At 35.5% G+C, this 24,670-nt stretch overlaps 1 protein-coding gene across 1 annotated transcript in view; it reads right to left on the reverse strand.

Moving 5' to 3' along the window:
• Window positions 1-6,226: 6,226 nt before the first annotated feature.
• LOC110030362 (probable ribosomal RNA small subunit methyltransferase B) overlaps window positions 6,227-24,670 on the reverse strand; it is a 35,215-nt gene continuing 16,771 nt past the window's right edge. The window contains 2 exon segments of the mRNA XM_020733073.1: window positions 6,227-6,456; window positions 8,180-8,240. Coding sequence (XP_020588732.1) covers window positions 6,227-6,456; window positions 8,180-8,240 — 291 coding nt within the window.

Raw genomic sequence — 24,670 nt, forward strand, 5'->3', positions numbered from 1 at the left:
ATTCTTAATCAACTGAGGGTCTGTTTGGCGCAGCTGATAATTATTTATAATCTGTTGATAAGCATATTACTCTGATAATCTGATAATCTGCAGATTATCAGAATAATCTGTCTTGCTGTTCGGGGCAGCTTATTCAGATTAGCTTATTGGTGGTTAAATGATATTTCTGTCCCTGTCTGATAAAACTGTTTGTGACAGCTTATTCATAATAGTTTATTGGTAGAACAGAAGCACATAGTGCAAAAGCATACGGTTATCACAGATCAGTTATAAAAGATATCATACAGATCTCACACTTTCATGAGTATCAGAAGAAATAAAAAAAGTATAAATACAAGTACAACTACAATGAGAAATATTAAAATATTTAATTTCAACGGTTCTTGCTTCACAGCAAATGGTATAATCTATTCTTGTTGCACTTATGACAGTTTATACAGTATAACGATTCTTATTTCACAGCAAACAACATAACAGTTTATACAGTATAACGAATCAAAGATGCAACACAGCAAACAACTTAACAAGGCCGCACCTTCCTTCACATACCAACAGTTAGAAGCAGCTGGAAAACTTCCAACAGTAACATGAACCTAAAATACCCAAAAAATCAAAATGTAAAGGCTCAAAAAAAAATTTCAAGAGTTCCCCCTAAACATTCCAACGGTTCCAACAGTAACAGACACATTCCTTCAACGAAACCCTAAGATTCATTTCGACAACATCAAAGAAAAAACCCTCAGATCCATTTCACTCCAACATTTCGAACAAAACTTCAAAAAAAATCCATTCGCAACGTAACCCTCAAAAAAATAAAAATAAAAACGCATAAAAACCTCAACATTAAGGAATCGAGCCACATAAAAACCAAATAGAGAAGATCAAAGCATTGCGACATATAGATCTCACCAGAAGATTACGAAAGAGAAGATCGGGAAAGGAAATCGCGAGGGAGAGCACGAGAGAAAGGAGATCATGAAGGAGAAACCGCAGCGACACGGGAGGAATTCGAGCCCTAACAAACGTCGAACGCAAGACCTCCCCCGCATCCGACCCATACAACAAAATATAAGATGCGATTACGGGAGTTTTAAAAACGCATGGTCGAACGCATTAAAGAAACACAACCGCGGCGTTTTAAAAACGCCGCAGCAGCAAAATAAGCTGCCCCAAACGCATAGTGAGTCATAACATTCATCATATCAGAGAAAGCAGCAGCATTGACTGGACATTCAGTGGTACAACTTTTCTACATTCTCATCTCTAACATCTTTCTCCAGATCATTCATAATTCTGAAAAAAAAAAAAACCATAATTTAATTAGACTTAAATTTTTTAATTTCTATTATTTATTCCTTAATTTGATTGTCATATTGACTCTTTCATTAAGATTCATGTAATTTAATCTAAACCTCTGCTCTGATATCACTTTTGTCATGACTCGGTCTAAGGCCTAGAGTTAACTAAGGCAGGAATGGGCAGTCGAACGGCGGAAAATAAATTCATTGTTATTCTAATCATAATTTTAACACTAACAATTTAATATTCAAATAATACATGAAAAAGCTACTAAATAAGGTAATTATAATAAACAAGTAGAAATTTGTACATTTTTATCTATTGTTTCATCTTCTATACACATTTGTTTCTTTTCTATTCATTTTGTTAAAATGTTTAAAACCTAAAGATGATATGAAAGTAACATGATAAATTATCTAAAAATAATTCAAAAATAATCATACTTCTAATCTGCAGTAAATCCAAGAAAAAAATTTAATATGCATGCTAGTCTATAATATATCTTATAACATGTTGGTTTTTAATATTTTTCATAAACAATCTAATCTATAATAATGCACGCATCAATAACCTTTTTCTAAATGAACATATACTAATCTTCTATATGCATTTATCTTAAATTTATTTTTATTTTATATTATTTACATACATTTCTATCTCTGTGAGGATCATCGCCAACAAACCTAACAAAATTTTGGCCAAAATTTCCCAGTCGACTCACATTGGTACAATGGTTAGCGATCTACACATCATAATTGTATAGGGTTCTTTACCTGAAATTTATTCTTTTTAAATTAGTATAGGATTCTTTACCTGAAATTTATGGAGATGTCCTACTGCAAACTTCTATACACTTGCCTCGAATTTGTCTCCTCAAGTAAACAACCTAGAATATGTAAATATCTCAGTATTTTATCCATTTTCAGCTCATAATGTAATTAAACCCAAAAAGTAGCATTCTTACCTCAAAATAGACTTCTCGACACAAATCCGTCATTCCGAAGCAGCCAAATTTACTTTTTATCACCTCTAACCACACATCTCCTATGTTGATATCGTATTATAACCCTTATAAGCTCGCAAAGGCATTTGACACTTCCGGCACGCAATCAGTGTCGCCGACAGCTACCGACCTTATGGAAGCTCACAAAAGACTTTCGACGCTTTCGACACAATCAACAAAAATCAAAACCAAAGAGTGAGGAAGGAAATGAAAGCTTAGAATGGCGATATAAAGGGTTTCATGCTTATGAAAATTGACCCAGAGCCCTAAATTGTGAATTGTGGCTTTCCTCTGTGTCGCTCGACCTGCCAGCTACTCGCGGCTCTTGCACTATAGCAAGGGTCGCAGCTTTGCTCGCCGCGAGTGGAAGGAGCAAGGGGGTGTCACAAGAGAGGAGAGGCAGAGGACAAAAATTCACGAGAGAAGGGAAAGACTTAAAAACTCGGGCTCCTATTCGACCAAACGAGGAAATAAAATGGCGTAAGGTCAATGGGTTATAGTGCACATGCAAGATTAAGTAATAATTAGGATTAAGGTTTAAAAACAATTAATTAACCTTATAACTTCAATATTTTATATTTCTCAATTCATTCATAATTTACATGTAGCGCTTTATATGAAATTGATTGATTTCTTGAGTAGAATTTAATAAAATTATTCGATCAAATTTTGGGAGATGAAAACTTTGGGGTACTTTGTCTGTCAAAAAAAAATGTTATCTAATTTCTCAAAATGAGTTATTACAAGTTCGGTCCTCTTGGACCACACCTGATTATCCTAGGGTTATATACTTGAGTTCCTGATGTTTTATGTTTAGTTTTGACATGAGATTCTGTTAAGAAAACCGTCAGGGTTTTTCTTTCTTTAAAGATTGTTTATGAGGGTTCGAGTGGTACTCCGGTTGTATCTCGCTCTTGAGGTAATTATTTCCCTAACCCCTTCCACATCCTCCCCATGCGCTCTCGGCCATCCCCAAACAGTCGCACATTGCTATTTTTTTTCAATTCTAGCCACCTATCCTCGTTTTCGCCTCTTCCTGCACTGTAGCAGCATTCCCCATCGATGTTGATGACATTCCCCTTTGTAGTAGCAACTCAGAAACAACCGTTCCTAGACATTTTATGTTGTTTTAGCTGCTCAGCCATCCGTTCTAACATTTTATCTTGCATCATTGCCACAATTACTCTCCTTCGTTGTCGTCATCCTCCTACCTTGATGTCGCAACATAGTACAACCCTTTCCAACCATTTCCCCGCTGTCCAACCCCCTCTTTCCTGCTAACACTGCCCAAGACAGCAACCACACTAGTTATTCCTGAAGTTTGGCACTTGTCCCTCACGGTTATCAACCCACGTTTCTTGTCTCCACGTCTTTCAGCCCTTCACCCACCCTTTGCTACCTCTCTGAAGGACCAAATCCTCACTGATCACCTCCACTACCTTGAGATTCACTATAGTTGTGTAGTGTCTGTCACTATTTCTATTTCCATTTGTGAGATTGTATTTCCTATTTTGAATTCAGCAATAATACTGTTTTTCCTTTTGTTGTTTGGGTTAAATCTGGTATCATTCAACATTAGAGCTAGTCTAACCCTAGTATCGTAGGGTTTCTAGCATCTACCAATACCAAGTCTATCTCTTCCTAAAACCTTTCCCCTCGCTTATTTTTTCAAACTAGACACCCAAAAATTTTCTCTCATTCTATATCATCCCTACACACCATTATACACCTCCAACCCTAAACTCTAACCATGTTACTTATCAGAAATCCACAAAAAGATGTTCAGGAACTTATCATCAAAGAGGTGTGAGGGAAATCCTCCAACTCCAACAAAGACTTATTGCCTCTGAGACGAGACAATCCGAAAGATTTAACCGTAGCAGTGACATGCCAGATCGAAGAAATTGAGTGAAGCCCATCCACCATAGGGATGAAGAACTATTACTCTGAAGTTTTGACCTGAAATATCTGAGAAGCTATCATGAAGTAAATGCACAATTGTCATATTTTGATTGTCATTGGGATACGAAAGAGGTCATCAAGTGTCTTCAGACCATGAAATGTCTTTTGAGTATCAAGATGCCGCACCGGACAAAATAGTAAACTAGCTTCCAACAAGTTAAAGAAGAGTGCATCTCGATGGTGAAAGAACTTAAAGATTTTTAGACGGCAAAAATAGAAGAATAAAATTACTACCTGGTGTAAGATGAAACAAGAAATACAACGTCGTGACCTACTAGTTCATTACAAACAAGATATTTATAACCAAGCTTCAAAAAGGGAGAGAAAACTTCACCAGAAGACTGTCGGTCAAGTTTTTTTTTTCGATTAGATTGATTTAGATTTATTTGCACCTTCTTACACACAGAGTACACCTAAAAAAACATCCAAACCGACCACGATTGAGACACTAATTCAGAGTGTGAAACATGTAAAATTAATCAACATCCCAAATATATCCTAGTCAGGAAGTGACCGTCACATCTTAAAGACAGAGTTAAAACCCAGGTTCTTACAGCTAGAATATACTCAGAGGAACATCCAAAACGACCATGCTTGAGATACTATTTCAGAGTAGAGCATATGTGGAATAAATCTGCATTCCTAAATATAACCAATTCATAAGTGTTTCAAGTGTCACAGATTTGTACATATTGAATCGGATTGCACAACTAAGAGAATGAACTCTTTCACTGATCAAAGAGTAATTTAAAAAATAAATAATGATCCAGAAGAAAAAAAAAATTCAAAGAAGTTTCTTAACTTCTAGCAAACGAGGAAGAGACATCAGTGATCCCAGCTGACCCCATGATAACGACTCCAACTAACATTGGATATTCATGTATAGTATGAGATTGTGATGTCATGAACTACATTTTTACAGGTCTAGAGAGGAGCATCAGTAAGATTAACATTGGATATTCAAAATGACCAAGAGTTTGAGGAGCTAATACTAGACATAGAGCAACTTCACAAAAGAGAGTTTCATAATTTTCAAATATATCCTATCTCCTGAGTTACCCCTACTAAGAGAGATCCAACATGTCAAAGATGAGAAAATTTTGAGTTGCTTATGGAAGACCATTTGGAGTTATTAGAGTGTTAAATTCAATTCAATAGTATACCTACCGACAAATGGTCAGGCAGGAGAGATGAATCAAAGTTTTGGAAATCGACTTAGGAGCTTTGTGGGAAAGAACATCCTATGGTGGGATTCGATTCCTTCTAAATAAGAAGAAGAGCTCTCCTAAGTGGTTCCCGCTGAAAGTGGTCCAACATGTCATAGATTTCATTCCTGAGTTAGTTCCTCCCACAAAACTACTTTTTCGGATGCACCCTATTGAGTAAGAGTGAAAGAGGCAAATTATATATTACTTTATGAAAATTTACGTCGATATGCAACTCCAGCTCAAATTGTGTCAAAAGTGGATGGATACTTATTTTATCAGAATGTGCATTGAAATGACAACGCTTACAGGACTGACTTATCAAGATATTATGTCATTTATGTTATCTCCAATTGGGCCTACGTGATGCCATACTATGAAGAGACAAGCTTTGACGGATGAGATCAAAGCTCCCTCAACCCCTGGAGACTGATGCGAGACGGGACACGCTCTAGCAATCGTCGTGTGATGCAGTAAATCCCACAATAAGGAGCGGCTCCTGTTATCGTAATTGGGCCAAACCGGTCTAAAGTTTTTTTATGTTGTGGAGATGAGTGGTCCTCTTAATTCACTTGTTGTCCTAGGGTTGTGTTCATGATGTTCTAGGTTTATTTTAGGCGTGAATTTCAATTGAGACAGTCGTAGACATCTCTTTTCTCCCTTTGAGGGTTGTATTCGAGGGTTCAAGTGGTGTCCGATTACATCCCATTCCTGAGGTGTTGATTATCTTCCATATCGCTTTTGCATCATCCCCACGTCACCCTTGGTCAGCCTCCATTATTGCAGCCGCCGCCAAACAGCCACACAATGTTATTTTCCATGCATTTTTCCAATTCAAGCCACATGTCCTTGCTGCGGCCATGCCAGACACCTGTCCTCTTGCTGTCCTGCAATCCCCCACATTCCCCGTCATTGTTGTCGACATTTTCCCTTGTTGTAGCCGACCGGAAACAGTCGTTCTCAGTTGTTTTCTGCTGTTCCAGTCGCCTAGATAATTTGTTTCTCATTCCAGCTTGCTACCCTTTGTTGTCGCCATCCTGCTGCCTTGCAGCCCAACTCAAAACAGCCCTTCCTAACCGTTTACCCGTTGTCGAGTCCATCTTTCTTGCTACTACAACCCATAATAGCAACCGCACTTGTTGTTCTTGCAATTTCACACCTGCCCCTCGAGGTTACCAACACACCTTCACCGCCATCACACCTTCTATCCCTTCACACACCCTTTGTTATCTCTCCGAAGGACCAAACCCTCATTGATCACCTCCACCACCCCTAGATCTACCCCAGCTTGAGCTTGTTGTGTCGTGTATGTTGTTATTTCTATTTCCGTTTGTGAGATTGTAATTCCCTATTTTGAATTCAATAATAATATTTGATTTTTCTATTGTTGTTTGGGTTAACTCCGATATCAAAAACTTGTCATAGACATTATTATCAAACGGTGAGATATAAAGGCATGAAATGCGAAAAAAAAACTAATGAAATGAATTGACTTCTCCAGAAACATTAAAATTAATCCAATTTTCACACATAAAATTGCACAAATTTTCTCAATGGAAAGACATATAAGAGAAAACTATTGGCATTGAAATTATTACAAAATAAAAAATAAAAAGGCATATACATATATAGCACACAATTTTTATGTACATATCTCACACCTAAACTTTCATATTTACATGCATAGTACTCGAATCTTTAAATATCAAATATATCTTTTCGTATATAGGCTTAAAACATCAAAGTGCTATGTATGTAAATATGGATGTTTAGGTGTGAGATATGCAAATAAATGAGAAATGTGTACTAAGTATGTTAATTTTCTAAATATAAAAGCACGAGATAGAGATAGAAACAGATGAAGTGAGAAAGGCCTCTCCAAAACTTCTAATAAGTTTTAAAAAATTGTAGAAACTAATACCAATCATTTTTTTCTCAAGAAAAAAAGCTAGCATGAATCAATTATAACCTTCATATTGCACAAAATATTACTATATGTTCTGCATATTGGAAGTATGTTGTCGGAAATTTACGTGATTTGATATACTAATATGCATTATTATTTCATATGCTCAATGAAAGGGAGAAACAAGGATGATAAGAAACTAAGAAATGTTGGAAACCCCAACCAACTCAACCTCCTACAAAAAAAAAAGGTGGTGGAGGGAATATACATGCATACCACACAATTCTCATGCAGTTACATATCTAACACCTAAATTTTCATTTTTATATGCATAACACTCAAATATTTAACATCACATAAAAAATACCACTATTTTAAACAACTTTGAAAATGATATATACATTTTCATGCATAGGTATAAGAAACCAATGTGTTATAAATGTAAATATCGAACTTTAGATATTAGTTAGATATGAAAATTTATAGGAATTGTGTGGTGCGTATGTAAATTTCTCAAAATAAAAAATAATAAAAAATATTAAAAATATAAAAAATATAAAAAAAAAAACAAAACATAACAAAACAAAGCGCAGCAATAGATGAAAAAATGTACAAATAATAAACTGAGACAAATTGGGCAAATTTTAATGAAATAGGAATCAAGATGGCTACAGAACAAATTACAGCTTCATGTTAGAAAGTGCTTTTTTCTAAAATCTTCATTTGTAAACCCAAAAACTCAAATCTCAAAAGAAACATTGTGCCAAACATAGGACACTTAAAATGATTCTTAACAAAACTGACCTGCACTCTCATCCTGAATTGAACAGAGACCTTCCCTCAACAGGCCAGCCTGAATGATGGCCTGAATGCAAGGTAAACAAAGAAAGTTCAGCAAAACCTACAAAAGAAACTACAAAAACCACAGAAAATATAAAACCAAAATTAAAAGAAAAAACAAAGATATGTCAAGGCAAATGGACTATTTTCAAGCATTTTGAACAAGATGGATGAATTTGTATAATGACTTTTTAATCTATTCTAATCATTGTGTCCTATGAGTCGGAGTTCATATGCAATTATACATTATGGAGTGTTATATAGCAATTTGATGCCAAATCCCATTGTGAGGAAGTATGTTCCAATTGCATGAGAACCAGCTGCATTTAATATTCAAGAATTCTGTGGTCGATCAAAAAAGAATGAGAGTTCATATTCCCATTTTTTGTTCATTTACTTATCTACCACCCAAATTTTGATTTTTACACCTAAAGCACCTTTTCCTATGTATGAAAAGGTGGAAATAATGCAATCCATCTTTTCATATATAGGTTAGGATGCTTGGGGTGTAAAACTGAAAGTTTGGGTATGATATAAATAACTTCATAAGAATTGGGTGCTATGTATGAAAATTTCCCAATAAATAAATACAATATCCTATACCCATGTCTCTCCCATACCTATGGCTAAATTTTAATTTGGAGAGGGTATAATGAGTAATTAATTATAAAAATGCACGAGAATTAGAATTTAAAGCAGCAAAACACAAAATAAGAAAAAAGTTTTTAATGATTTTGCAAAAAACTGTGAAAATGCAAATCCATTTGATGTTTTCGGTGAAAATGCACTCTCATGAACCCACAGATCCCACCTTCTAGACCCCTTGAGTGTACGTACATTGCTATACAACAACAACAACAACAACAAAGCCTTAATCCCACTACGTGGGGTCGGCAAAATGCTATAAAAATGCAAAATGATTTTGCATTTTCATGGCCACTCGTGAATCCACAAGGCATTTCAGAGAGCTTCTCCTCCCCATTACCCTCCTCATTCTCTCTCTATAAATCCAAGCCTTTTGGTTAGAAGTTCCTCACACCCTAAGCCCTACATATTTAAAATTCAGAAAGAGATCGGGTAATTTCAAACACTAACATGTGAAGTAATTTAAATTTGTTATTATGAAAAAGAAAAACGAGCCTCATTTACGAAGACATATATAATTTACTTTTATTTTTTCCTTCAAAGTGCACTAATAATAAATATCATAGGATCATAGCATTCACCATGAATGAATTTAAGGCCTTTAACTTTTTATGTACTTACTAAAATAATAAAAAAAGGATATTAAGTCAAATAAACCAATAAATTAAGTTACTTACAAGGACTGGTTTTATAAAATAAATACAGAAAAATTAGAATCATCATAAGGAAATCATCATCAAAACTTTAATCGAATCTTAACACGTACAAAGTTTAAGCTATTTAGAAGCATTGGAATTTAAATTTAACAAAATGAATTCCATTAAAATAATTTATATGTAAAAGTAGTTCTTTGGTCTATAGTAATATTATTTCTTGTTATTTTTTCCACATTAATTTTTATTGCATTATTACTATTATACGTATAAATAGCATTCTGATTCATTATAAAGGAACTTTAATATCACTCTCTTATTTTTGAAGTAAAAATGCAAAACTTGAGTTAGTAGCCATACAAATTGAAACTCACTTATCATATTTTTAAAGAGAGATTTTAATGAATAAAAACGCATTATCATCCAATTTCATAAACTCACTTTTAAAAAAATGCATTTTTTAAATATTTATGATTCTTGAGCGCAGATGGGCCCCTAAATCATAAAATTTTGATCAATTTTGATTGTTTACTAATAATGCTAAATCTTTAGTAATTTACATCAATCTATGACATGTTATATCTTCAACGCAGTTTTTTATACATTTGTTTGAAAGGGGAATAATGTCTATAATCTTCAGCCAAATGCCACATCTGATTCTATATTTCAATCGCTAATTACAAGTTTCAATGGTTTTACCCAGAAATGTACCCGTGGATGGATTTGCTCTTTTTAAACATCTGAGTTTCAACCCTCAATAAATTTAAAATAAGAATTCTATGTTCATTGTGCCATACTACTTGATCACAGAATCAATTTAGTGTGTCACTTTAAAATAACAATAATTTTATTGCCATAAAAGTCTCCAAAGATGAGGATTGTAAGTACATGCTCGCAGAAGTCACTACGCACACATTGGTTGTTTAGGTGGAAGTTGAACTGTCTAGGCAAGAGTATGATGAAGGCCCTCCTTCTCAATGTCCTTCCAATGTTGTGACACCACCAACTGAAGTATATGGGTTTTTAAATGCTAAAAAGATACATTTACTTTTAAAAAATGTGACCACATTCAACGCGGTTCTTATACTTTATAAGACAACCCCAATGTTGATCTACTCATATGAGGTTGGTTGCAATAGTTTAGAATATCAAATTGGCTACAGTTCTTACTGCTTTGAACCACTGCACATGTTCCTGCCATACGTCAATAGAGACGTAGAACTTATTGTGCCACATCCCTTACACAATGGACAAATAAATCATACTATAAAAGCATACAGAATAATGGATAGTGATTCAGGTGAAACTTCGAGTCAGAAGAAGGTGATGGTAGTCGTGGAATAGAGTATGATTATAACGTAGTTTGTATGGTTGTTATTTACAATGCCACCATGCATTGATAAATACTGATGCATTTAACTCATCGGTAGCAAACAATGACTTTGTCCAAAAGATCTGCACGACAATGAAGCGGGATGTGGCATATGCCTTGATGATCCACTGGCAAACCTAGCCGCAACTCAGGAGAAAGATGAATTTTGCAAGTAAAGATCACTTGTATTGTGAGTTGAAAGGATGGTCCATCATGAATATGTAAAACACCGAAATATTACTTACAAAAAAAATTGATTTACTATAGAATGCACATAACACAACAATCCATCATGGTCATAAAACTTGCAGCTAAATGCATCTAAGAGCCAACATACAGATAATGTATGAAAATTTTCTACAATTAGAAACCTTCCTACATGCATGAATTGAGTTATATATGCTAGTCATCATAAGAGCACTTCAAATTTCATGTGTCATTATATCACATCAATCCTTCGTCAACAATTGGATATCAAGTGAGATAAATTATTGCTCGAATGGAATATAGACTTAACATTTGCACTGCATACATCAAAACAAATGATGCACACTGAAAAGCGATTAAGTTGTCATTTGGGACCTATTACAAGTCATAGTACTCATTATTTTGCTAAAGTTGTATGCATCGTTACATCTAAATCTCTATATAGAATAAAAGTTGTCAATAATACACATTTCTAAAGCATTTTTTAAGCAAGTTAGTTAACCTACCCTTAGCATAGAGGACAGTTTTCACTTTGATAAATGCAGAGATACCCTACTAGTTAACATTGGCATGGATGCATATAAAAAATAAATACTCAGACGAGGCATTGTGGATTCAGAATAGGCCATAAAAACACAATAATTTTGTTTTTTTAGCAGCAAGTAACCCCTTTTGGGGTGGGGGGGAAGTGGTTTGTGCGCTGGTCTGCAAGAAGAGAGTCGTGGGTTCTCAATAGTAGGATTTCACTGAAAAAACAAATTCATTTTCCCTTTTCACACTTTTCTACAAAATCGTTACAAAGAATTTTTAATTTTTTCTCCTTTCTAAATTATACTTATCATACACTTATTTTACTTCAATTACTTATTGCACCCATTCCTTGGGTTCGCAATAGTAAGATTTCACTGAAAAAACAAATTCATTTTCCCTTTTCACACTTTTCTACAAAATCGTTACAAAGAATTTTTAATTTTTTCTCCTTTCTAAATTATACTTATCATACACTTATTTTACTTCAATTACTTATTGCACCCATTCCTAATTAAATTTTGACCAAACAATGACCTCAGCCCATTCTTCACTCTCTGATCCATCCTTCTCATTCTCTCTTCTTCTATTCTCCCCTTCTCTTCCCTACTCACATCCTTGCAACATTTTACACCAAAAAAAAAAAAAGAAAATTGTGATAAAAAGCTCACAAGAGATGGCATTGGCGGGACCTGCGATCTGTGGAAGCAAAGGAGTCGCACTGTAGCTTGCAGGATAAGGAATCAGTGGTACTGGAGGTGAAGACGATGTGAGCTCCTTGGATAAGGAACCGATCAAACCACTAGGAGTGGTTTGTGCGCTGGTCTGCAAGAAGAGAGTCGTGGGTTCGCAATAGTAAGATTTCACTGAAAAAACAAATTCATTTTCCCTTTTCACACTTTTCTACAAAATCGTTACAAAGGATTTTTAATTTTACGTTTTTCTCCTTTCTAAATTATACTTATCATACACTTATTTTACTTCAATTACTTATTGCACCCATTCCTAATTAAATTTTGACCAAACAATGACCTCAGCCCATTCTTCACTCTCTGATCCATCCTTCTCATTCTCTCTTCTTCTATTCTCCCCTTCTCTTCCCTACTCACATCCTTGCAACATTTTACACCAAAAAAAAAAAAAGAAAATTGTGATAAAAAGCTCACAAGAGATGGCATTGGCGGGACCTGCGATCTGTGGAAGCAAAGGAGTCGCACTGTAGCTTGCAGGATAAGGAATCAGTGGTACTGGAGGTGAAGACGATGTGAGCTCCTTGTATAAGGAACCCAAACCACTAGCATATAAAGGAAAAAAAATCATATGACCCACAGTTTTAAAGCAAAAAGAAGGAGAAATGGAATTTAACATTTTCTACAATTTAGAGTTTCCAACTTGATGAAATCCTGGTAAAATTTTACTCCCAATTCACTTTCTTCCATCTCCAATTCCCCACCTCACTGTCACACTTCTCTTTTTATTCATAACTCTTCTCACACTCTCTTCAATTCCCTCATCTCTCTCCTTCTTTCCCAATCTCCCTCTTTCTCACTAACCTTTTTTTTCTCTCTCTAAATAGGTAAGAGAAAAAAATAATAACAAAGAACAAAAAAAAAAAGTGCAACTAGTTGTCAACCAGCCTTGCGTGAAGTACAGTACAAAGCAAATCATTCGCGCTAAAGTTAAAATGCCTACATTCCGTTGTCCTAATTGGATAGAAGGATTTTACTCGAGCAAGTAGCTCCCACACTTTTTTTGACATGGGGGAGAAAATACTCATGCATGTTTTTCTTAATAAGGTGGAAGAAATAGAGCACCGCCAACAAAATAAATAAATACATGTACATATCTTTATTGAAATAAAAAGAATATCTTGTTTTTAAAATTTTAATGTAAGCATGAAGAGCAATACATGTCTTTCTTAGCATGTGAGGTAAGAGATTAATTCATACATTTCTTGGCACGGCAAGTCCAAATTCCCCATAAATGCACCCTATGTGGGAGATAGACTCTATATTTCGAGCAAGTAGCTCATACACACCCTTTTTGACATGGGGGAGTGAAGATTCATGTGTGCTTTTCTTAAAACGGTGGAAGAAAAAGGACAACCCCCACACAAAAAAAAAGAAAAAAAAAAGAAAAAACTTATACATATCTTTATTGACATAAATAGAAAACCTTATTTATAAAATATTAATGTAGGCATGAAGACCAATAAATGTCTTTCTTAGCATGTGAGGTAAACGACTAATTCATGCATTTCTTGACATGGCATGGCGAGTCCAAACTCCCCATAAATGCACCTAATGTGGGGGGATGCACTAAGAAGCTGCAAGAATTTTAATGAAAGGACTTGAAATAAGATAAACTAAAATAAATTTATGGCCCTAAAAATATGGCTAAAAATATGAAAACTGCAAAACCAACCCTTTCATGGATACATTGATATTAATGATAAGACTTGAAATAAGAACAAAACACTCTCTCTAATCTTGTCTGTCATTGGAGCAACTTCAACCTTTCATTGGATATATTCGTTTCGCATTTTGTCTCTAAGTGTCAAGCCACTCATCCACCTAAACATTCTCATCTCCGCAATACTTGACTTAGTTTTATACTTCTCTTTTAAAGCCCAAAATTCTGCATTATAAAAGCATTGCAGGTCTCATCACCATCTCATAAAATTTTCCTCAAGTCTAATCGGTATTTGTCTACCACACAATAGGCCCGACGCATTCTTACACTTCAACTAAACAACTTGAATTCTATTAATAAAATCCCCATCCATATCACCATCACTTTGAAGAAGAGTCGAGATATCTAAAACATTCATATTTTTTAATGATTTGATCACTTATAGTTACAACTCTGTCACTAGATCTACTATTACTAAAATTACATTCCACGTATTCAGTTTTAGATCTACTCAAACGAAGAACTTTAGACTCTAATATAGACCTCCATAATTTAAGTTTTTCTTGAACTCTTTCTCTAGTATTACCAACAAGAAGGATATCATCACTAAAAAGCATACACCAACATCATCCTGTAAATGTCTAGTAAAAGCATCCATAACTAAAGCAAAAAGACATGAGCTTAAAGTAGATCATTGATGTAAACCAACTGAAATAGGAAAATACTTGGTCACACAAGTAACAACTCTAGCATACATAACTTTAATGACTTGAATATAAGTTACATCAACACCTTTCTTTTCTAGAGCTCTCCAAAGAACATCTCTTAGAACATTATCATAAGCTTTTTCTAAATCAACAAAAATCATATGCAAATCCTCCCTACTCTCTATGCACTTCTCCATCAAAACTCACAATATGTATAGCTTCCATTATAGACTTTCCATACATAAATCCAAACTGATTATGAGATATCTTTGTATCAGTTCTTAACTTATATTCAATTACTCTCTCTCATAATTTTAATATATCAAATATTAACTTAATTATCCTATAATTTGTACATTCTTGGGCATCCCTTTTATTTCTAAAAATGGGGACCAAAATACTCTTTCTTCATTCATCTTGCATCTTTTTAGTTTTTAAAATAAAATTAAAGAGTTTGGTAGGCCAAAAAATCCCAAATTTCCTAAATATTTCCACACTTTAATTGGAATATCATTAGATCCTACAAATTTTCCACCCATGCTTTTCTCTAAAGCTTCCACAAATTCCTTTTTACTAATGCAACGGTCAAAAAAAATTATTATTATTAATGATATTAAGATCACTAAGATCGATTGTATTTTCAAAAACTTCATTAAAACGTTTATCAAAATATCTCACCCAAATATGTTGAATATCTTCATCCAAGAAAATCAGTTTTTAATTTTTGTCTTTAATAACTTTATTTGAATTAAATATTTACTTTTCTTTCCTCTGTTTTCAGAAACTCCATTGAAAAGTTTATCAAAATATCTCAATCACAAATGTTGAATATCTTCATGTAAGAAAAGCATCTTTTTGATTTACATCTTTAATACACTTTATTTAAATTAAATATTTACTTCTTTTTTTCATTGTTTGACTAATTTATACATATATTTTTCACCCACATTAGTATCTAATGGGTTATAAAAATTACTAAAAGCAGAATTCTTAGAATCACAAATTATTCTAAAGTATTATCAGACTGAAAATTATGGCTGCAAATGAACCGAGAATTCAAAAAACTACTCGTAACTCAGCTAGATTAAAGCTTGTTTATAATAGTTTAATTAAGTAATCGAACAAATTTTTAAATACTCGAATATTAAATAAATAAACTTCAACACCTTATTGCTCGATTCGTTTATGATTTTGTTACAATGCTCGATTAAAGCTTGATATTAACTTAAAATAAAAATAAATTATAATTAAAAAGTTTAATTTTAAAAATTAAATTTATTTTTATTAACAAAATTTATAAACATAAATTAGATAGTACAAGCATATCACATGAAAGTTGTTCATTCCAATATTAATGAAATTCATGAGAAGCTAATGCTAATTAAAAAATTGATAAATAAATATATAAGTTTACTCCTTTAGTTTTCATGTGAAAATTGAAATATATAAACTTCTTTACATTTACATTTTGTCCCACATCAAGAAGATAAATAGTATAATGTTTGTTTAAATAGAAAGGCAAAAAGAATACGCTTGAGTGTTTTGAGTTATTTGCATGCGTGCAAGTATGTACTAGTGGAATTTTTAACTCTATTTAAAATCATTTAAAATAAATTTTTTTATTTTAAATTTATTAGATTATTCTAATTTATTAAGATTTAAAAGTCACATTTATCTTTATCCAGAAAATTTAATAAGCTCAATCCCAACTCAATAGAGCTAAATAACTTGGTCAGTACAAACATGCTTGAGCCCAACATAAATCGAGCTCGAAGAATAATGACTTTAAATAAACCGAGTTTGATCAATATCCCTGAAGCTCGAATTAAGTTTGTGTCGAGCATGAACAAGTCTTTAGTAAATGACTCAAGTTTGAACATGCTCTGCTCGACTCGATTTGTTCGCACCCTAGTGAGAATCTAGTACTAAATTATGAGATCCACAAAATAATTGCTTTCATTTACATCCTACTTTCAAGACAACCTATAATAATAATTTATTTTAAATTATCCTCTCGATAATATCATACTAGAAAAGCCCAATATTATGTTCAACATAAGAACATAGTCTGATATATATATATATATATACATGTATATACATGTATATAGATATATATACATGTATATACATGTATATAGATATATATACATGTATATACATGTATATAGATATATATACATGTATATACATGTATATAGATATATATACATGTATATACATGTATATAGATATATATACATATATATATATATACATATATATATATATATATATGTATATATATATATATATAGGGAAAAATTTTCCTAATTACAAACTTACCAAATATATCTAACCTACATTAGGAAAGGATTCGATCTTATGCCAATGTAACCGCAGATGGCGTTCCAAACTTCTCTTCTGCTTACTACGACTCACTCGCACTCGGCTCTGAAACTTCCTTCGTTAGACGTCCTGGCAGGAAAGGGGGTAAGCTGGCCCTCTTCCTCTCTGACGACGAGAACGGCGAACTCGCCTCTTCCTGTCGCCTTCATCTGGTAAGAAAATTTCTATATGGATGTCCTAAATTGGAGTTCCTTCGAAGGTCTTTCGAGCTGATGAAGCTCACCAGAGAATGGAAGATAGGGCCTCTAGATGGAATATACATTTTGATTCAGTTGTCCAATGAAGAGAACTATACGCGTCTGTTTGCTAGGCGTATGGTATGGTTTCAGGATTACGGTATGAAGGTATTAAAATGATCAACTAATTTTGATCCCAAAGCTGAGGCTTCGATTATCCCTGTTCGGCTTCGGTTCCCAGGTTTGAAAGTTCATCTCGTTAACCATGAAATCCTGCTCTCCTTGGCTGCTATGTTAGGGTGACTTCTAAAATTAGATGCTCCTACCTATAATCTCACAAGGCTGGCAATGGCTAGAGTTTTAATTGAACGGGATGTTAGTTTACCCCCACCTGATAAGGTCTGGTTTGGTTCGGCTCATAATGGACACTGGTGGCAGTTGTGCTAGAACAGCACCCCCCTTATTGCACTCACTGTCAAATGTTCGGCCACGGTCAAGACCTATGTTTCAAACTACATCCGAAATTGAGGAAAGGGGGAAATTTGAAACAGTCACACATAGAGCAGGCGCCTTTGCTCCCTGTGGAACATGCGGTGATTCCTTCAGCAGATGCCATGGTTGTCGTCCCCCAACCAACTGCTACCCCTTCGGTCCAGACCGAGGGACAGCAGGGTGGGCGTGCCGTGCAAGTCACACATGCTCCCCCGCCTAATACTTCGAATGTTGATGCTTTGAATACTGATAATAATCAATATCCTATTACCTCTATCGCTACTTATCCAGTTGGGAGAACCGAGCAGGTGTTACCTGTTCTGGATCCTCCTATCATTTCTATTTCTGAGGAAGCTCGACCTTCTTCGGCCTCTCTTCCTGATGTTTTGAATATTGATAATAATTCTCTATATTCTCATCATTATGATGCCCTCTCTGATACTCCTTTAGAGGATATTTCTAAAATTTTAAGGGATGAATGACATGTTCAAAAATATCGTCGGAGATAGCATAAAAGGCAAGAGGTAGTGCAAAAACATAATAATGAGAATACCTTGTTGGATATGAATCACTAATTTTCAGATGGAGAAAATGGACGGACCCGAACTAGATCTTCTAGGAAGAGTCATATGTCTACTCATGTTTCACATCCTAATTTGGAATATCAGGGGAGTTGCGGATCCTCACTCCCTTGGTAGACTCAAGTCAATGATAAGGATCCATAAGGTCGGTATCTTTGCTATTTTGGAACCATTAATCTCCTATCTGGATGATCGTATCTTGGGTAAATTCAAAAATTTTTCTTTCTTTGCTAATTGCTCTAACAAGATTTGGTTATTTTGGCGGAAGTATATCACAGTCAATGTCCTTATTGATGATAGACAGTTTGTGCACACTTTCTTTTCTATGGATGTTTTCTCTGGATGCAGACCTTAGTTTACGTCGGGACTACTAATGTGGCTATATATGATCTTTGGCACAAAATTTCTGATATGGGAGCCTTAATCCATCAGAATTGGATGGTTGGAGGAAATTTCAATATGGTGATGCATGAATCTGAAAAATTGGGTGGTCGGAGAATTAACTACACCTTAACTGATAAATTCACTGAAGCATTGGAATTGGCTGGCATTTCTGATTTGGGCTTCGTTGGCTCCAAGTTTACTTGGAAAGGGGGAAAGCTCATTGAACGCCTAGATAGGTGTTTTGCGAATCAGTTGTGGTTTGCTTATGATTTTTCGCAATTTCAGCATCTCTGCAGATCTAAGTCTGATCACAGCCCCCTTCTTTTGTCCTTTGATTTTTTCAAAAAGGTTTCCACCTATCACTTTCGTTAAAACGTATGGGCTAGACATGATGACTTTATGCAGGTCATTGCTACCAATTGGAAATGTTAGGAAGTGTGCAATGCATGGTTCACTCTTTGGAAGGTGCATAAAAAGGTGGCTTCTGCTCTAAGATCTTGGAACTGGGATGTTTTTGGTGTGTTCATGCTAAAGTTAAGAGGGCGAAGCAAAGGGTCAGTCTCCTTCAGGCTCTTGATAAATCATTTGATGATATTATCCATGAATTACAAGAAGCTAATCAATACTTACTGGAGGCCTCCCTTTGGGAGGAGGAATTGTTGCAACAAAAAGCTGGGGAAACCCATTTTCCTCAAGGTAATCGAAACACTAAATACTTCCATGCTTGCATTAAACAAAGGCGAGCCAATAATACTATTGTGAGGATCAAAAATGATGAGGGGAGCTGGATTAATGGGGATGAAGAGATTGGAGAGAGCGTTGTTCTTTACTTCTCTTTGAGTTTCAGGAGACCTCGGGCTCAATTGATGCCTCCTTATTTGATGATGTACGTCATCATATGGTGAATTTCGATCTGTGTAGTGTTCCTTCGGATGAGGAAATTTATTCTACTCTTCAGGACATTAACTGCAACAAGGCTCCTGGGCCTGATGGTTTCACCTCTGCTTGTTATATTAAATGTTGGAGTATTGTTGAGGATAAGGTGGTGGAAGCTATACAGAGTTTCTTTAAGGGAGAGACACTGCCGCTACTATCGTTCTTATTCCCAAAAGCACTCAAAAAGCTCTTGGGACCATTTCAAACTTATTTCTCTGACTTCTGTCATATCTAAGATGATTAGTAAAATCTTGGTCAGACGTATTCAACCTCATCTCCACAAGTTAATTTCCTTGAATCAATCCGCCTTTATTCCAGGATGAGGGATCACGGATAATATTATGCTTGCACAGGAACTCATTTTGGATATTGATAAAAAATGTAAAGGGTGAAACATGATCACTAAATTGGATATTAGCAAGACTTATGACTCTGTTAGTTGGGAGTTTATATTGAAGGTGCTTAAAGCTAGGGGCTTTTCCCAATATTTTTGTAAAATCATTCTCTCTTGACTCCATTAAAATAAATACAGCATACTCATTAATGATTAATCCAGAGGCTTCTTTAGTGCGAGGCGTGGGATAAAACAGGGTGGGTGACCTCTTATCCCCTACTATTTTCATTTTAATATTTGATTATCTTTCTCGCCTTTTAAATAACCTTTTCAGGAGGGAGCAACCACTTTGCAATACGTTCATAAATCTAACACGTCGGTAACACATTTAGCGTATGCCGATGATATGATATTTTTCTCCAATGCTAGCAAAAAAGCGGTGAGGGATATTCACCGATTTAATGGTGGATTTCCAATCTGTATTTGGTCTCCTATTTAATGCCAATAAATGCAACTTATACATGGGAAATTTGGTCAATCGCTCTAATGCATGCTGGATTGTCAATTTTACTGGATTCTCTATCTCTACCCTTTCTCTTAAATATCTAGGAGTCTTCTTACTTAAAGAAAGGAAGAGACGAATTCAGTTTGATGAAGTGGTGGAAAAGGTGCGGAAGAAAATCTCGGATTGGAAAAATAATTTCCTTTCTGAAAAATAATTTCCTCTCTTTCTTAGGAGTATTTTACATTCTCTCCCTTTATACACTCTTCAAGTTTTCCAACTCAAGATAAGTACTCTTTTGAGAAGTTTTCCAACTCATTTTCCAACTCAAGATAAGTACTCTTTTGAGCCTCAAAAAATGTTCTAATAAGTTTTTATGAGTGGGGAATCATTCTGGTATAAGATGGATGCCTTGGAAGAATATTTGCAAACCACTTTATGCTGGTGGTTTGGGCTTTAAATCTCTACACCATATTGTTGATATTAATGTTTTTAAACAATGGTTCAATTTTCGGAAAGGTGATTGCTTGTGGGTCTTTTTTATGCATGGGAAATATTGTCACTCCTCCCATCCGGCATTGATCAATTGGCCGTTGGGGGATTCCACCATGTGGAAGAGAATGCTTCATATTAGAGATTGGGCAAAGTATTTCATTTATTGGGAGGTGGGGAGTGGAAACATTTCCTTTTGACATGACTGTTAGTCCCATGTTATGATTAAAATGGGGGATATTAGGACTTCAAGTCTTATGATTTCTGACACTTGGGTGGATGGGCACTGAAATTTTACTTATCTCCTTAATCTTCTCGGTTTTGAGGGAGCAACTGTTATCTCAACTATTCCTATTGAGCCTCATTTGCAAGATACTTCTACTTTGAAACTTCCAATCTCATGCTCCACTACCAAATCTTTATATTTCATTTTACATAATTTTTGAAAGCTCCCTTGGGGAGAGGGGGTGTGGAGTTGGGTTTTAACTCCCTCTATGTCTTTCCTGGCTTGGCGGATTTTCCATTCTATTATTCCTTGTGATGATATCATAAAAATGAAGGGGTTGAGACTTGCTTCATGTTGTTGTTTGTGTAACTCGGCGGAGGAGACTGTTGACCATATTTTCTTTTCTTGCCCATTTTCAATTTACATTTGGAGGAAGGTTAGCATGTGTTTTGGTACTATTGTGAATCTGGAGCGAAATCTCTTGCTTACCATTATGATTTGCAATCTGGATCAAAAACAGCAACATTTGTTCCAAGTCTACTTGTATATTATATGTTGGTTTATTTGGATAGCTCGTAATGATATTATATATGAGGGTAAAATCATTCAGAATAGAATGGTCTTTACTAATATTATTGTCTATATTAATAAACTTTGGAGAACGGGTAATGCTAAACAAAGCTTCTTTTCGAGCATTAATTATTTTTTGTCTTTGGGGTCTGCAGTTATGGCTGAGAGGAGATCTCCTCTTCTTCCTGTTTTGTTGTGATGGAGGCCACCTCTCAAGGGTTGGATAAAGTTTAACACTGATGGGAGTTGGAAATCTAGCAGTGCGGGCTGCGGGGGTATTGCTAGAAATTGTGCAGAGAATTGTATTCTCTTCTTTTCTTCCCCATCTTACACTAATACTCCTTTGGAGGCAGAGGCTTCGGCTATTTTGATGGCTATCATGATAGCACACTCTCTTAGATGGCAATTTATTACATTTGAATGAGATAATCGCATCTTGGTTGTCATTTTTGCCAAGGGTGTCGAGGCACCTTGGGATATCCTCTATTATATTAAGAGAATTAAATGCTTAATTACTAATATGAATGTCATATGGAGCTTCAATTATCGGGAGGGAAATCAACCTGCAAACTGGCTTGCTAGCTTGGGTAGCGCCTCTAATAACTGTTGGGCGGGATCTGATCCCCCCTCCTTTAAACATTTTGCTGGTTGGTGACAAGATTGATGCCCTATATGTACGTCGGGATGTTCCCTCTTAGCTTTATTATCTATTTCATGGTACGGTTTGGCCTTGGATATCAATGGGGTTGTCCTCACATCTTTGTTCCTACTACAGTGGCTCTCGGTTGGGGCGATCTTGGCCGCTCACCAGATACTTACGTGGTACCTACTTTTGGGTTTTGTGGTACTTTTTTTGTGCCAACCTTTGCACACGTGAGTTTAAGGGTTTTATTGGCTTCATTAACTTAATCTCTACTTTCACGAGTCCTCTCTCTTTCTCTGGCCTTTATTATTGTGGTTTTTCTCGTGGAGAGCTGATGTTTGTGATGTTGATGCCGCTTGGAGCTCTTCACTTCGTTTTTGTGTTCTTTTTTTTAATTTTTTTTGTGTACATCTTTTGTGGGATATACGATTACTTTGGTGTGTTGGATTTATTATCCTTTTTTGGGTACACTTTTTTTACTTTTATCCTTTTGGTGTGGAGTTGTAACGTGGATAAAGGAACCCCTAGGTTTTTTGTTTTTAGATGAGAATCCTTATTTCATCCCTATTTTTATACTCTTATTTTATATTAACACGTACAGAGCCACGAGATGCTCTTTAACCCAAAATATATATATATATATCACGACTAGGGCTCAACTGAGTCCGTGAACGATGTCGAACAAAAAGGATCTATGTGAACGCTTGCAAATACTTTCTACGGCTCGCTCGATTCAATCCTCCTGTCCCTTCTTCTTCGATGCTCGTTTAGGGCTCGACTGAGTCCATGAACGACGCCGAACAGGAACAAAAAGCTTCGCACATGAATCGTCCGCGAACGACGCCTTCGCACGGGAATCGTCGGCGAACGACGCCTGCGCCCTACAGTTCGCATCACTTGTCTGCGGTTTACTGTCTTCTGCGCAACGCCCCGACCTCTTCGGTCCTCTGCCTGATTCGCTTCTCGGATGGAGCTTCCTTCTTCTTCGGGTGAATCGGGCAAAACCTCATTTGCCCACATTGCGGGTAATCCTCAGGGGGAGACGGTTGTTGTGTTACCCACAAGTTATAAGGAGAATCGTGATGGTACAGGTGGCTGCCCCTTTATTAAGAATGCAAGCAGAAAAAGTGTGAAGGCAGCACTCTTTTTCTCAAAGTCAGAAATTTCAACACTGACTGACAAATTCAAGTTTGCTCTCATTGAAAAATTTCAGTGGGGACACCCACCTATAGAGGTTATCAGGAAAAGTTTTGATGACTTCAAATTAGCAGGAAAGTAGAAAGTGGGGTTCATGGATGGGAGACATATTTTGATTCAGTTAACCGTGTCTGAAGACTACACTCAGATTTTCTTCAAAAAATATCTTAACATTGTTGGTAAACCTATGAAGCTACTCAAGTGGTCTCCTGATTTCGACTTAAATCATGAAACTCTCACTGTACTGGTATGATATAGTTTACCTGGTCTAAAATTGCATTTTTTTCACCATCAGGTTCTCTACTCTATTGGGGTCATCCTCGGGGATCTTTTGAAACTAGATATGCCTATTTTAAACCTAACCATACCCTCGGTGGCCAGAATACTTGTGGAAAGAGATATTACTCTACTTGATGTTACTGAAGTCTGGCTGAGAACAACCCATAATGGTTATCTGCAACAAATCGTCATAGAGCACAAACTCTCATATTATACTCACTGTAGGATGTTTGGTCATCTCCTTAATAAATGTCACAAGTTTCATCCAAATTTGAAATCTAAGGTTCAACTGAATAAGGTTGGGTCTAACCCCACTGCTCTAGACATTTTAGTTTCACCTGGGTAGGATACTACCATACATGAGGTGTCTATTGCCCCTGAGGAAATCCCTCATGACACTGTTGTTACTGTTACTGCAAGTGATGTGAGGCTGATACCTTCAAACCCCATAAAAAATAACACTAATGAACTATTACCTACAAATGATAGTGTTCAGACTGATAATCAGGAGAGCCTCATAGCTCCACTTCTTCAGGAAGTATCCGGTGTAGAAGCAACTCATACTTCACATATACTAGAACCTATTGTGGTTAATATGGTTGGTAATCCTTCTGCTTCAGTTCTACCACCCCATCAGACTGATTCTTGGGAAGAGGAATGGCAGGTCTATTCCAGGAGGAAGAAGAAGAATGGAGGCCGACTCCAGCTCGGGAACATATTGGATGATACAT

The sequence above is a fragment of the Phalaenopsis equestris genome, unplaced genomic scaffold (genome assembly GCF_001263595.1).
Source record: "Phalaenopsis equestris unplaced genomic scaffold, ASM126359v1 Scaffold000002, whole genome shotgun sequence".
NCBI lineage: Eukaryota > Viridiplantae > Streptophyta > Magnoliopsida > Asparagales > Orchidaceae > Phalaenopsis > Phalaenopsis equestris.